A 16,386-nucleotide genomic window follows, 5' to 3' on the forward strand; every position below is an offset into this window, starting at 1 on the left:
AACCTGTGCCATCCTTAGTGAGGATGCAGGGCTGTTCCAGGTAAGGTGGATTCCATAACTATTTCCTGGGCAAGCCCCACCCCTTGTTTAAGCATCTGACTGGGGTGTCTTTCTCTCCTTAGAGTGAGGTTCCTTACATCTCTAGCGTTTCATCAAGTCTGGGTTCCCACTCATTTCACATCTGAATGCTTTTTGTTGGCATTCAAATCAGAAGCCTTGGCCAGATGGTTGGGTTCAGATCTGTTCTTTCAGAGGTCACTGACAACTCTGGGTCAAAGTGTCTAACATTTCACCACGTCACTGCTACCCTGCAGGGTTTGGTTAGCCAAATACTCTTGCTTCAGGTATCCATTGTAATGCACCAGGCAGGCTCTTTAATCTTTAACTAAATTATCATCATTTCACGATGTGATCCAAAAACTGTTTTGGAAAGCTGCCTGCACTCCCCGGTACCATTTCCTTCCGTTTTTAGTGATTAGATTTAATACTTAACAGAAACGTGCCCTTACTTTCTCAGAGACCTAAATTTGCAAAGGGCAGCAGATGTACAACCATTGAGTACATCGCAGGAGGCAAGTCCTTTTCCAGTGACACATGGTTCCCAGGCATTAGTGGATGAAGGAGGTCTCTGAGTAGAGAAAAGGCCTAATGTAGCGAGAGAATTGAGCTAGATCCAATTTTATTCTCTGCCTGAGAATTTCAGGAGCCTTGATTATGCAGGACAAGCCTACCTCACAAGGAAGACTCCAGCTTGCCTCAGGTGGCCCTAAACAGCTTCACCTAACATAACTAGAGCTTGGTAGGCGCTCAGATTCCAGAAAAGCAGGCTGGCTATAGCTGTGAGCCATTCCTTCTGCCCGCCCAGTGCCCAAGCCCCGCCCTCGGCTCCGCCCCAACAGGCCCACCAATGATCCCGCCCCCAGGCGCTCGCGTCCCGCCCCTACGTGCCGCGGGGAGGCGGGAGGAGGAGTTGGCGCGGAGGAGGCGTGGTTGTGCGGGCGAAGGCGCGGGCGGGCGGCGCGACCCGACTTCAGCTGTGACACCCACGGCGAGCGGCCGTGGTGGCGCCCGGCGCGGGGCTCAGGACGCGCTCCGCGCGTCTCTCGCACCCGAGTTAGGCGCCGGGCTTTGCCTGGATCGACGCAGCTACTACGCCGCTAGTCCTGGTGCAGCATCGGGGGCCGAATTTCGCCGCTGCTACTGGCGCTCAGGAACAATTCTGCCTGCCGTGGGAAAGCGGCACTGAGAGTTTCCCTGGGAGAAAGAACCGGGACGCGCGCGTAGAGCCACAGGGGACAGGGAACCGACCGGGCAGAGCGGCGGAGAGGTGGGACGCGGGGATCGGAGGGCCGGGGGTGGGTCCCTGAACCCTTGCTCAGTGTCTGCGCCGGCACGCTCAGCATAGTTACCAAGTTACAGTGCTATGAGCGCTGTAGGGGCTTCGTCTTGTCTGTCTGCAGGAGCCCCGTTGTGGGGGGTGTTCGAAGTGAAGAAGTGGCTCCAGCGTTGAGGCTAGAGGAGATAGCTCTGTTCCTTTTTTAGATCCAGTGTGATAAATAACCCGAGGAAACCCCACACAGGTCAGCCCTTCTGTGTCTAGGTTTTCAGAAGTTGNCCNCCCCCCCCCCCCACACACACACCAGTTATGAACTTCCAACACTGCGAGAGTGCAAAGGGTTGATTGATTAATTTCAATAAATTTCTATGTCAATTTCTAGGTGGCCCAGCAAAAGGTAATTTTGAACACTAGCCATGGAAGATTTGATGTTTGTCTGCAGCAACTTCCTCGACCCTTAAGCCCTGTAACCTCCCGTTCTTTTGTGCCTATAAAGGCTCCCGGGTTTCTTCTCTATCCAGAGTTATTCTGTTGTGGTTGGCCATGGGGAGCACCCTGGGCTGCCATCGCTCTATCCCCAGAGATCCCTCGGACCTGTCACATAACCGCAAGTTCAGCGCTGCCTGCAACTTCAGCAACATCCTGGTGAATCAGGAGCGGCTAAATATCAACACTGCCACTGAGGAGGAACTGATGACTCTGCCTGGGGTGACACGTGCAGTGGCCCGAAGCATCGTGGAATACCGAGAATATATCGGCGGCTTCAAAAAGGTGGAAGATCTGGCACTTGTCAGTGGTGTAGGGGCCACCAAACTGGAACAGGTCAAGTTTGAGATCTGTGTGAGCAGCAAGGGTAACTCCGCACAGCACTCTCCCAGTTCCCTGAGGCGGGACCTGCTGGCTGAGCAGCAGCCTCATCACCTGACCACCACTGTGCCCCTCACTCCGCGAGTCAATATCAACACAGCCACCCTTGCTCAGCTCATGAGTGTCCGGGGCCTCAGCGAGAAGATGGCCCTCAGCATCGTGGACTACCGCAGGGAACACGGTCCTTTTCGAAGTGTTGAGGACTTGGTGAGAATGGATGGAATCAATGCAGCCTTCCTGGACAGAATAAGACACCAGGTGTTCGCAGAGAGGTCCAGGCCCCCATCAACCCACACCAATGGGGGTCTTAACTTCACCGCCAAGCCTCATCCCAGTCCCACATCTCTGAGCCTGCAGAGTGAGGACTTGGACCTGCCACCAGGGGGGCCCACGCAGATTATCTCCATGAGGCCCTCGGTGGAGGCCTTTGGAGGGATGAGGGATGGGCGACCTGTGTTTAGGTTGGCCACGTGGAATTTACAGGGCTGCTCTGTGGAGAAGGCCAATAACCCGGGGGTCCGAGAGGTGGTGTGCATGACGCTTCTGGAAAACAGGTGAGTGTAGCAAGCGCTGAGGGGGTTGGGAGTGAATGCAGCGCTGAGTGGCCTCAGCTGAGGATACACAGGAGTGGATCCTTTGGGGCACGAGAGAGGAAAGAGTGCTTAATCCCTGTTCCTGAGGTTCCAGAGCTGATTGCCCCGAGTGCTGGTCCCCTCCTAAGCGGTGGCTGTGTAGTGTTGGTTCTGCTTTGGAGAAGGTCTTTGGCTTATAGGGTTTCACAGTTTGAGCTGACTGGCGACTCAGCGTGGGAACTGAGACGGTCTTGCATGTAAGAAAAAACTGAGTTTTTTTTTTTTTTTTCTTCCAAGACAGGGTTTCTCTGTGTAAGACTGGCTGTCCTGTTATTAGCTCTGTACACCAGGCTGGCCTTGTATTTAGGGATCCACATGCCCCTGCTTCCTGAGTGCTGGGATTAAAGGCCTGTACTACCACCACCGTCATAAAAACCTGAGTTTTTTAAGATTACATTAATGGGAGGGAAAGTCATGCTTTACCATCAAATACACCTATTTGCATGGACAAAACCCATATTATTTGCAAACATATGCACTGTATTTGCCAGGGAGCTGTGAACAAAGCACATAGCACTCCTTTTCCTTGTTGAACCTGAACTTGGCTTTTTAGCGTGCTCCTCCTCCTGACCCATAGCTGGAAAAGGCCAGTTTGGGTGTGGATACTGGGCAGATGGTTCCTTCTGAACTAAAGGAGAAAAGCCTGGCAGGTCCAGCCAGTGGGAGAGGATGTTTCTAATCATCACAGAATTACTGTCTGGAGGAACTAACTCCCCACACACAGCAGAGCGATACATTGTGGCAAGAACTCCTGCTATTTGTAACATAGTGTACAGTGTAATGTCATTAGCTCCTTACTGTGTCAGAAATTCTCAGATGCTGATCTGCAGGGATCTGGGACACAGTCAGTACTGGTGGTTCCTTGCTGCCCTCCTTTGAGGAGGCTGATCTGCTTGGCAGGGTGGTGTCTTGGTGTCTGGAAGTGAGAAGTGAGCTCTCAGTGCGGAACCAGTGAATTGTAGCAGGTCATCAGGACAGATTAGCGAGGAGAAAAGCAGGTCTCAACATTTCCTTGGCACTGTCCCATGGCACATTCTTATCCCTGAGGAGAGAGGGGCCTGCAGGACGGACAGATCAGAGACCAGGAGATCACTGAGCACTCTACTCCTTGCTATGTTGTGCTGTCTGTCTGTCTGTCTGTCTGTCACCCCAACTCAGTCATTCTGCAAACTCATCTTGTTCACAGCCCTGGGAGACTCACATCAAACCTGGCTTGATGACAGTGCTCCTTCACAGCTGCTGGGACAGCCGCCAGCAGCATGGTTGCCTGATTCCTAGCAGGGGCTTTCTTAAGGTCCAGTGTAGTAAAGAGAGGGGTGAATCTAGATCTGAAGTCTCTCAGTATGGATGGCAGCATGGGCAATCCTTGTCCATTTATTTCATCAGCATGGCTCTGGACTAGTACCATCAGCCACTGCCTAACAAGCCCTGGGTGCCAGTCCGGTTTTCCCATCACTCCAGCTGTTTCTGGTGTGCTCTAGAGCTGAGAAGCACGGTGCTCTGTGTTGGTCCATCTCTGTACTTCTGAGTTTCTTTTTAAAGACCCCCCCCCCCATTTTGGCATTCCTGGTGTGACTTTGTGTTGAGCTTTTCTGGCTTTTCTGTTACTGAGTTCCCTTTTTGGATTGTTCTGGTCATCTCTGAATTTATTTATTCCCATAACATTCAGTCTGGCCAGGAATTAAGGACCTTATTGCTTTCTAGGACATATGAATGAAGAGGGAAAGATGGGAGGATGAGACTGGATATGGGGCGGGTTGTCCCAGCTGATCAGAAGCTATTTAGGCAGATGGCCTGGCTCTGAATCAAGGATGGGGCCAGCAGGGGCTGTGTGGAGAGGAGCAGTAACAATTCTTGTTCAGTATGGGGTCCTTGGGGTTTTGTCCTGTTTTGTTCTTTGGATCTTGGAGGAATATTGAAGGTGTGTAGCTGCTGACATCAGGCAAATCCACCCAAACCCAATGACGTGTAGAAGGGGACAGTTGTAGTAAGCAGGGGGAAGGTGGCCTCTACCCCCACTGGGTTGTTACACTAGGCTACATATATGTCCTATGAGTTGGTGACTCCTTTGGTCTGATCACAATTCAGTCACTATTCTGAGGAATCCTAGCACGTGGTTTGTGTCTGGTAAAACCTAACTAATAGGCTTAAGGCCTGATCCGTGCAAAGCTGGGGTGGGAACATTTGCCTGTGTGGTTGTCCTAGGGCACCAGAAGCTGTCACACGGTCCTTGAGGGCAGGTGGCAGTGGCCGTGCTCCAAGAGCTGTGTGTTCATACTGATTCACAGAAGTTTCTCCACACTTCAGGAGTTCCCTTTGTTAACAACAGGAAGCATATGCAGTGTGAGCAAGGGTGGATGCATGCCGCTTTCCCGGTGGCCCTTATTTTCATACTGTAGGTGTACAGTGGAAGAGTGATGGAGTTTAGGGAGTGTGTGCCTGAGGGTTTTCTGATGGCTTCCGCAGCCTTCTGTTCACTCCAGTAACTCTAAAGTAGGGATGTTTGCTTTTGTTAGAGATTCTCCATCTTTAGGTGAGGAAACAAGCAGAAGGAGTTAAAGCACTTGCCTCTGAAACAGCTCATTTGGGATTCATGGGACGAGGACGGAGACCAACTGGCTTTATTATACTATGCTCCTTGCAAGCATTCTGTTTGCTTAGGCATAGCACCTATATACTACTTCTTGGTTAGGTGTCCTGTGCTGTACCAAACCAAAGGTATTTGCCAACTTCCATGCCAGTCTCAGACATTAAATCCATTATTAAGGCATTCTAAAGCAAACCCTGGGCAGTTTTGTGGAGGGACTGGCTGTCACGTAGCTTCTTTTCTGTGAGGTTTGCTCATCAACTATGTGCATTTTCTTAGAGGAAAGGTACCCCTGTATGGGAATTAGTCTTTCTTGCTCTCATATGCTGCTGATTTGATAGGTGGAGGTGTTTTGCATGTGAGCTCTAAGGTAGGACCTCTTAGAGCCGGATAATTATAGTCACCAGGAACCTTCAGGGACACCATGCTGTGGCATATGTCCATGCCCTGACGGTTACATCAGATTCACTTGCCAAACCTTGTTCTTAGGCAATGTTCTTCCTCCTTCCTTCCTTAACTCCTTATTGGTCAGGAATGAAAGAAGAATGCTTCTTCCTTGCAAAGTGCTGGCCAGCGTGAGCAGTGATCCTTTGGTGTTTGTTTATTGCTGAGTAAGCATTCTATCTTCCAGTGTCCCTTTGGTTTCTGACAATAAACGCAGGGAGAACTGATAGAGAATCTCCAAAAGAAATAAAGAGATTCAACCATCGCAGTTGCCTGGCTTCCTCACATTCTATAGCCGAAGGAAACTTCAGTGTCGAAGTAGTTAGCTTTTTAATGGTTTTAATCTTATTTCTTTCTGATTCTTCATTGGCAAATCATACGTAGATTAATGCCTGGCAACTTGTACAGTTCTGAACCCCCTCCCCCCCCAACAGGGTTTAGTCTGTCAGACTTGATTAGTGGGATCAACATAGATAGAATTCATCTTGTCATTCAGTTCATCCATTTGAAAAATAAGTATTGAATGTGCACCACATGTATAAACACAATTTAGGGATCAGCTTGGATCACCTCCATGACAGAATTAACTAAGTGCCAGTCAGTTTGTATGGCTCAGCATCAGAACAGTTTGGTTAACCCAGATTTTTTTTTTTTTCAGCTCATGTTGGGGAATTAAAAAGAAGGTAGATGAACCAAATATAATACCCAGAGGGGAAAAACCACTCAGCAATCCTCTTAAAGATGACATCTCTTTTGATAACTGTAGAAGCAGAGGCTTAGAAGGTTGAGATGGAACTCCATTGGCCTTCAGAAATACAGATGCTGCATCCAGGATTTGAAGCTATGCATTTGTCTGATAGCAAAGCCAGGACTTGGTATATATTTTACCAAATTCAGTATGTCCTTCCATGTCCTGCTTCTGAACCTCACTGACCCACAGTCTTGGGTCAAGCTTCGGGGCCTTGTAAGAAGGGTGGCTTCACCCAAATCCCTGAAACTCTCTCAGCCCCAGAAGGCCTCTGTGCCTTTCCTGTTTTTGTTCCTGGAAAGGCTGGGGTAGTAGCCAGATATGTGGAGCAAATTCAGAGGACGTCAAGGCCTCTCTTCTTGGCCCTAACTGTAAGTTTGAGACCTTGGGCTCCACTCCAAGGTGGAGTTCCGGTTTTCAGAGCCAAGGAATTCTGGGTCATTTCCAGACAGAGAGGTGGTCGGCACGGAGACTGTTGTGGCTTTGTAAGAGAAGGTGGAGGCGAGTAAAGGGAGGTCTTGGTGTGTGCAGAAAGGACAGGAGTTGTGTTTGTTTTTCAAGGAGGTTGAGTTACTATAGGGTCTAATGTCAAGGTCCTGTGGAGCTTTGATACTGTTGATTTTTCCAGGTGATTAAACATTCAATCAGGCATTTCTTCTGCTTTCTCTGGATAGCAGGCTGTTTCAGGCAAAGCCGCTGCTGCTTTGATGGAACTTCCCTTCTGGATAGAGAGATAAGCATGTCAGCACTCAGGTACCTAATTGCAGGTGGGTGCGAAAGCTGAGGCTCATGGAGAGGAGGCAGAGAGATGCTTGTTTAGCTAAACAGAGGTCAGAGAAGGTCTCCTCCAGGTGCTGGTGGATGGCAAGGAGCCAGGCATGGAAAATATAGGGGTAGAGGTAGAAGCTAGTGAGATGAATTCTTGAGTTGTCACGGCTGCTGGGGCTGAATGGGTTGCATCCTGGGACTTGTAAAGAGGCCATTGTTGCTTGAGATGTTGTGAGTGACTGGGGAGATGAAGTGGGTGGAAATGAAGGACCTACTTTGAGGTAAAAACCAAAGGGATTTTTTTCTGTGTCTGGGATGATGTGAGGATTAGGTGGTGACTTGTTTGAAACACTTCAAAATTCCTAGAAGACAGGCTCAGAGGCATTTCAGAAGTTTTGGGGCCAACTGGCATGCTTCTGCACCGTGTGAACATGTGCATAACTCTCTGAACTCATTGCTCTGCCCTGTGCATGCTGTATTCTGGACAAGGAGTAGGGTTGTGCTTACCCACAGCAGCTTGAGGCTACAGCCTGTTCTTTGGCCCAGAGTGGCATCTGGCAAGGTCCTGTACTCCATTAGCACCAATGATATGTAGATCAAAGTCGTGCTTAGGGATCGTAGGTAACTTTTCATCCGAACATATTTACATTAGTTTGTTTCCTTGTTGATTAAATACCTACTCTGTGCTTATTCCTCACTGAGATCACTGTGCAGAGACCTGCCCTGTGTTGAGAAAACTGACAATCTTGAAAGAATATAGGAATCCGACAGGTAGTTAGCTACCAAGGCAATGCACAATGTGAGGGAGGAAGTGAGTATTGCTGAGAGGCCAGAGAGCACAGCGACTCTGTACCAGCCGGCCTGGTTCCGCAGAGTATGTGGAAACCTCAGCCTTCGGGGAGAGTGAAGACCGACCTTGGGAACAAGTTCACTGGGAGGGAGCACTTGACAGGGAGAGATGTGGCAACAGTTGGGGCTATTAATTAGCAGCCCCTCTACTCCAGCTTCAAATGTATCATACTTAGAAACACAAAAGGTTTCTTCTAGAATAGCTTACAAATAATTGACATGAGAAGTAACTGCCTTTATCTTTGAGCCTTGCTTGGTGGCATACCTTTAATTCCAGCACTGGCGAAGCAGAGGCAGGTGAATCTCTTTGAGTTCAAGGCCAGCCTGGTTTACATGAGCAAGATCCAGGACATCCAGGCCTACATAGAGAGACCCTGTCTTAAACACACACACACACACATACACACACACACACACGTCTTAATCCATAATTCCTCAATAATCATTGCTAGTAGCAAATAAAAGGAGGCATTTCACTAAAATGCCCTTTGCTCAGCAAAGATACCTGGTCTGTATGCTATATAGCCAGCAAGGTGGGATCCTATCTTGGTAATCCTTCCCATCAGAACGCTGAGGAGATGCTACAAAAATGCCGGGTGAAAGCTTTCTGGCCTTACTCCATATGATTGCACACAGACCTTATTTTGGGTCACAGTTATTTATTGTAGTGTTGTAATTGATAGCTGCCACACACATGGATCTTGGTGGCTAGGAGCCTGTGGAGGGTATCCTGAAGCAAACATGTCATATAAAAGAAGTCTGGAGTCCTTCCAAAGCCCCATCTAAAGAAACCCTGTATGTTTTTTTTTTCTTTTTTTCTTTTTTCTTTTTGGCTATAGTTCTCCAACTGATGTTGATTTGTGCGTATTCCCAACCAGCCCTTGTTTCCTGAAGATTCTATTTTGGTCCAGCCATTACCTGATTAAGCTGTTAGGCCTGGCCTTTGATTGCAAGGCTGCCCTAAAGTCCTGAAATGGAGCGTTTCACCAGGGGAATGATGCCCTGCCTGTCTGTATCTCCTGCATCCTGCTCTGGTTAGAATCTGCAGTCTTCTTTGCTGATTGAACTCTGGAGGGTCAGTCACATTAGTACTTTCTCAATCCAGGCTAAAAGCATGGGATCTAAGGGAGAGGTTTAAGGGAGATTGTTTTCTAAAATACTGATTCAGTAACTGGTTCAAAGAAAACCTCTCCTAAAGCTGCTTGAGCAAATTAGTCTGACTTACATGTAAAAAAAAAAAAAAAAACAAAAAAAACAAAAAACAAAAAACCCTTTTAAAGAATTAAGTTGTTTTTTGTTTTTTGTTTTTTTAATAAAATAACCAGTTTCATCATGGTGGTATCCCGAGTGGGTAACGTGCATGCTAACAGTCATCCCCTTCCCGCTCCCTGCCATTACTCTCTTGTCTTCCCACTGCTGTCTCCATTTCTCTTCCCAAACTGTTCTGTTCTACAGCGTCACTTCGCTAACAGCAATCTGGATCCCACATTTGAGAGGAAATATGTTTGTCTTTATGCGTTGGTTCATTTCTTTTGATCTCCATCTCCATCCATTCCCCCCCCCCCCTGCAAATGACACAATTTCCCTTTCTGTTATTTTAAGTAAAAAAAAAAAGTAAAACAGTGCTCTGTGGTCTGAAAGCACCGATGACTGGCTGTGCTGTGTTGGCTGTGCTGGCCTGAAGCTGTGGACTCCCTTTCCTCTTCTCGTTTCTCTGTAGGAGCCTTCACAGCTGCAGATCCTGGTGTCCCTCTGCCATTTGTTCTGTTAACGCAATGATCTTAAACCATAAAGTCTCACTCTGAACAGCACACTATTCCACACCTGTCTCCCCATAGGGCCTGGAGCTTTTATGCCTGTTTGGTAGCAGTGCGTCTGCTGAGACCAGAAACTGATAATTAACACTGGACTTGCTGTGGCTGAGGCGTGAGCCTAGCCCTTGTCACCTGTGGCCATCCTTATCCCTGTCTAATGGACAGAAAAGGGATTGCTCAGCTAAGCCTAGACCTCTGCCAGGGTCACATGGCTTTTAAGTAGTGGGGTCTGAATTACAGTCGCAGCAGTTGGTGAGAAAGTACCTGTCAGTTCACTAATCCTCCTTGTGGACTACCCGCTGCTCTGCTGCTCATTCTGCTCGGAGCTCTTTCAGCTCAGCATGTGGATGCTCAGCAAAGCCATCATGCATGTGAGTGCATGTGTTTGCTCTGGCCTTGGCTTCTTCAAAGTGGAACAAGGATATTTGCAAAGCAAAATGGGTGTAAGATACTGTATATATATATATTTTTATGACTTTTGAGCCTTTTATATTTATTTATCTTGCCCATACCTTTTTTTTTTTTTTTTTTGACAGCAGTTTCTTCCATAATCTGTTTTTGTAGGATCTTTCCAAACATTCGTCTTCATTTTCTTAGGAACAACTTCTCTTCCTGTTCATGCTTCTTGTTTGTGAGTTGGTGTCATATTTTAGGGGTAGTAGTAGTGTGTGCAACCGGCATTAACAGTCTCGGGACAGATACAGTTGGCTCCCGGCAAGCACAGGACGCCCATAAGCATGGTTGATCCACTCAGGAATGTTCGATGTACTATGGGCTTCCCAAGTCTGCATCAACAGAGGAAGGGCCCAGTGTGGTGGGTCTCTTGAATTGAAGTTGCTGGGAAAAACAAACAAACAAACAAAATCAATCATCTTTGGTGTGTGTAAAATCACTAGTACGTGTAGATGAATCTCAAAATACACAAGCCAGATATAGTGGCACATGCCTGTCATTCTAGAATTTGGAAGGCAGAGGCAAGAGAATGTGAATTTGAGGTACAGCCCCATCTCAAAGAAAACAAAATAAAACAAAACCCCAATCAAATAGAAACAAAACAAAATAAACCTTGGTACTTGTGCCCAAGAAAGTGTTGCAGGGTGTGGAGAGTGGTGACTCCTAGCAGGAACTGAAGGTGTCAGCACTCATCATTCTCCCTCTAAGGGTGACTCAAAAGATGTGGCTGGATGTAAACTCACAAGGTGATCACATTAGTGTATCGGTTCCCCCTACATTATTCATTTCCGCTCTCAGAAAGGTAAATAGCAATGGACTTTCATTTTGTTTTTATTTTATTTTTCTTTGACATAGGACATGTATGGATCAATAGACTTTAAAACAGAGGTTCTCAGTGGGTCTCGACCCCCTGAGGTTGAACAACCCTTTCACAGGGGCCACACGTCAGATATCTGGTATATCAGATATTTACATTACGATTCATAACAGTAGCAAAATTACAGTTATGAAATAGCAATTAAATAATTTTATGGTTGGGAGATTCATAAAGGGGTCACAGCATCAAGAACGTGGACAACCACTGTTTTAGAATTTTCTGCTTGTGTAACCTGTGAATTACTCTGGGGATAAGTGTTTGAGAAAGAAGGCTGCATTTCATGTCTTATAAAGCATTTTCCTAAGTTTTAAAGTTTTCACAGTCTTTTTAAATTGTTCTGAATGAAATTTTAAATTTTGGTTTTTTAAATTTTTTTTTAATGTAGAATATGTATGAGATCTCCCAGTGGGAACATTTTAGTGTGTGTGAACTGCACTGAACACAGTCAAACAGCAGGCAAAGTGGTGATGATCTTGTATTATGGTAGTTTTGATGATTCCACATTTAATAATAAAAATATAAGCCGTTATCAGATACTGCTAGTTTTGACGTAGAAGAATTTCTAACTCTAGGGTAAACTTAACTGAGGAGCATGTAAGATGATGGCTCAAAGTGTCACTTATCTATGAAAAGGGAGACTTTACTTGAAAAGAGAAAGACAAATCAAGGCACAGAAATAACCTGGAGGATAAATGGGAGGCAAGAGTGGAAGACTGTCTTAATAAATTTCACATATAGTATTATTTATTTATTTAGTCGTTTGAAACAGGGTCTCGTGTAGTCCTGGCTCGTCTAGAACTTTCTATTTAGATCTGGCTTCAAATTCAGAGATCTGCCCGCTTCTATCTTCTGACTGCTGGAATTAGAGTCATGTGCCACCACACCTGGCTCAGATACAGTGTTTGTGTTCATCAAAATCACTGTCTTAGGCCAGGAGTGTGGTGAAGTATGGAGTCTGAGGCAGGATTGTGTCCAGGAATTCTGAGTGCCATGCTGAGACCCTGTTGTATCTTTTTTTTTTTTTTTTGGTTTTTCGAGACAGGGTTTTTCTGTGTAGCCCTGGCTGTCCTGGCACTCATTTTGTAGACCAGGCTGGCCTCGAACTCAGAAATTCGCCTGCCTCTGCCTCCCGAGTGCTGGGATTAAAGGCGTGCGCCACCACGCCCGGCTCGCTGTTGTATCTTAAGGCCAGCCTTTCTCAAATAGTAAAAATCAAAACAGAAAGAGAAGGAAGGAAAGAAGGAGGCCTGAAGGGTGTCTGGGTGATTCTTTAATTAGTCAATTCTGTTGGTAGGAGTTGAATACTTAGATGTATACATTTCTTCTAAATTGTAGAAATCCCTTCTATTCTGAAGTTTTATTCACTAGGAAGGAAAGTGACCGCTATTTTCTGCCAAGTACCTGGAATTCTGAGAAAGAGGAATAATCATTTCTGTAGATAGGGTGTGTATTAGTCAAGAAGGTTGCCTTAATAGTCTACTGAGGACTAAGTGGCCCAAACAACTGGAATTCCTTTTCTCATTGCTGGGGCAAGAGACTACTACAGGTGATTTAACACTAGTCTTTGTTTTATGTTTTCCTGAGGTTTGGTCTCTGCCTGGTAGCTAACCTTCATCTTCTATTGTTTCTGCATGGCCCTTCTACCTATTCAAATCCAAATTTCCTCTCCTTGTGAGGACACAAGCCATATTGGATGGAGGGATATTTCATTTTGTAGATTCTGAGGTACTATGGGTTGGGGCTTAGCTGGTGAAATTTGAGGGGACACCATCATTCAGTGTGTAAGAAGACAATTTAGGAAGAATTGACTAATGTGTCTTTCTTGACCATTTGTGAGGAAGATACATCTCTGAAGTTTTCTGCTGAGGTAATTTCAGAATATCCAGTGCAGAGCTTAAAACTGACATCCAATTCATGGGGTGACACTGGGGTGACAGCATTCTTATGAGCCACCGTAGGCTTGGCCTAGCTTTTTGGGAGCTGTGGTTAGGTTCCCCTGCACTGCCCTTCAGAGGTGCTGGTGTAGGCACCCTGCTGGAAAAACCTGCATTGCCCTGAAGCCTTGTGGTCCACCTCCACTCCCAGGCAACATCCTCCAGTCTGCTGACTTGGTGCTTGCCCTTAGCTCCAGATAATATTGATGCTTGAGCTTGGCAGAGCTCAGATCCTAACTTCAGGTAGGGATTTAGTGTCTGTCTGCTGTTTAGAACTTTGTGTCCTTTAGACCTGCAGTGAGAAGGTGAGTCCAGAGTGCCTGTCATAGAGCCAACGCAAGCCAAGCTTTCTCTGACTTTTGTTATTAAGTGCCCAGTTATGGACTCTCATCCATATCTCCCCCACCATAGCAGGTCCTGCACTGCGATTGCATGCGGATGCCATCCACCCTCCTAGACTGAAGGTTTTACAAGGGTAGGAGCTGGGTTCTGAATCATAGTTTTGGCACAGCAGCACTAGAAAATTCATAGCAAGAATATGTTAGTCATATTTATTATTTAATTTGATTCAAGTGCTATTGTAAGCATTTTATATTCATTCTCACACCAGCGAGTGACTACGGATGTCCACTATACACGTGAGGACTTCCTTGAAGAATGTAAGCACGCTTGCAGAAGTTACTCGGCTGCTGAGGAGGGAGCAGGCTCTGGCTCCTTTATAGATTAGAGAATCTGAAAATGACGAGAGACCACATCAGGCCCAGGACGGGACAGTTCTATACCCAGAGAGGCTGTAGAGACAGCATGAGTTGTGGGAAGGGACCACGTGTCTTTGAGAGAGCTCAAGGTGGTTGTCATTCCACTGGGTGCCAGGAAGTCACCCAGTCTGTCACAGGCCAGCAGTGCTGGGCTGTATGGCAGCTGGGTTTGTTTTGAAATTGAAATAAATTTTTCACCTCATGCAGCTCACTGCAGTAAAGTGACGGTTAGTAGTTTTTTTTTTTTATTATATTCGAAATATTTTGCTATAGTCACAGGTGAGAGTTGTACAACTGTCACCCATGGAATTTCAGAACATGTGCATCAGTTCATATGTATTAGCCATCACTTCCCATTGCCTGTCCTTTCTTCTCCTGGGTACTTGGCTGTTTGAACTGGACTCCTTGTACTTCGCATGTTTCAAGGTTCATCTACGTTGTAACATGTGTTCTATTTTTTTTTCCTGGGAGCTGAGTAGTAAATTTCACTATATTGATGGATACTAGTTTTTTCCAACCTTTAGGCTCTGATGAATAATATCGACTTGACTATAGATGAAGACATTTCTATATGGAAGGTATTTTCACTGCTCTTCACGATATTCAGAGAGTCAGGTTGCTGGGTCCTAGTTAAATCTATGTTTAACATTCTGAAGAACTGCCAGGCTGTTTTCTCGAGCAGCTGAGTGATTTCCCATTTCTGTCAGCAGTACATGAGGGCTCAGGTTTTCCAAATGCCTGTCAACACTTATTATTGTCTTTTGGTCTTTGACCATAGCCATCCTATTGGCTATGGTATAGTGTTATCAGGGTTTGGATTCCATCCCCCCACTTGCCAGTGATGCTTAGCATCTTCCCATGTGTTTCTGGCTATTTACTTCTCTTTGGAGAAATATCTAGGTGTAGGCCTTGGGTTAGGTTATTTTCAAAGTTATTGCTAAGCTGAAAAAAATGAAGAGACTGCTGACTGCTTGTCTTCCCCTCTTTCTTACCAGTTAGTCATGGAGTCATTGTACCAGGACATAATCTGGGATGATTTCTTTGTAATGGGAGAAAGTACTCAACATGGTATCCAAACAAAACTCCATCTGGGAAGACCTTGGCACCTTCCTCTTGGCATGCTCCATGATTCTGGCTAGAGCAGTACATCTGAGCAGAGCTATTAGCAGAGTCCTTCAGAGGTACTGAATGTCCTCCAACTTCACATTTAAGTTATGTGTTTTGGATAGAAGTTCAATGTACTTATCTGAAACTGGAATATAATGCACGGTGTGCCAGGGTGTGTGGTGAGAGGTGAACTTTGGGAATCTCACTTCAGTGTCTATAGTTCACAGGCCCCCAGGTTGGAACAGCGCCTGCTACAGGATACTGGCAAAGCCATCGCACACAGATGAAATTACATGCAACGTGTTTATTTCCTGATTCCTCTGAGCCCCAGCTGTGACCCACTGAGTTATACCCTTCACTCCATGGGACTCTGCAATGAGCCCACCCGCGCAGGCTCCACTTCACTTTGCTTTTGTGTTTAACATGATGTTTCTCTGTCATGCGCCTCCTATCCACTCACAGTGTAAAGAGGTACTTAAATGTTCTTAGCCATACCGCTGGGAATTATGAAACTGTTAATTCACAAAAGAACCTTCTGAATTCTGAAGATTTACAGCTAGTGACTGCTTCTGAAGGCCTTGCACTCAGAGGCAGTTACCTCACGCTCTGCATGTACCACGTGTACATGATGCACATACCACATGTACCTAGCCCCACTCCTGTCTTCCATGGAGGTCTGTCGTAGCGTTTAATTGTCCTGTTATCACAGTGATCTCCCTAAATGCACATCCTTTCTGCATTAGCCTGTCTTCTGCAGTGGTAACAGGACACCTTAAACTGGGTGATTTATCTGAGTCCAAATCTGTTTTGCTCGTGTCTCTAGAGGCTGGGAGGTGCCCAAGAACAGAGTGCCAGCAGCCAATGAGGACCTCAGGGCTGCATTATCTCCACGGTGGAACATTGAAAGACAAGAGACTGGAGAGGGCCAAACTTGCTTTTGAAGAGATGGCTCAGGGGTTAGGAGCATGTTTTTTCAAACTTACTGTTAAGCTGGGGAAAAAAAAAGATGGTGTTTTTCTTCCCTTCTTTCTTGCTACTTAGTCATGGAGTCATTGCACCTGGACGTAGTTTGGAATGCTTTCTTTGTGGTGGAAAAAGGTGCTCAACTTCCTACCAAATGGAACTTCCATGTGAGGAAATGCAGGGGACCTGAGTGTAGTTCCTACGACTCACGTCAGCTAGCTCATAATCACCTGTAACTGGAGCCCTAGA

General features: G+C 46.3%; 1 protein-coding gene across 1 annotated transcript in view; it reads left to right on the top strand.

Annotated features, from left to right (window-relative positions):
• Positions 1-976: 976 nt before the first annotated feature.
• Positions 977-16,386, top strand: part of Eepd1 (endonuclease/exonuclease/phosphatase family domain containing 1) — a 116,517-nt gene continuing 101,107 nt past the window's right edge. Inside the window, exons 1-2 of the mRNA XM_021172058.1 lie at positions 977-1,327; positions 1,719-2,757. Of these exons, the coding sequence (XP_021027717.1) occupies positions 1,880-2,757 (878 nt within the window). The 5' untranslated portion in view covers positions 977-1,327; positions 1,719-1,879. The remainder of the gene's footprint in view (positions 1,328-1,718; positions 2,758-16,386) is intronic.

The sequence above is a fragment of the Mus caroli genome, chromosome 9 (assembly GCF_900094665.2).
Source record: "Mus caroli chromosome 9, CAROLI_EIJ_v1.1, whole genome shotgun sequence".
Lineage (NCBI taxonomy): Eukaryota > Metazoa > Chordata > Mammalia > Rodentia > Muridae > Mus > Mus caroli.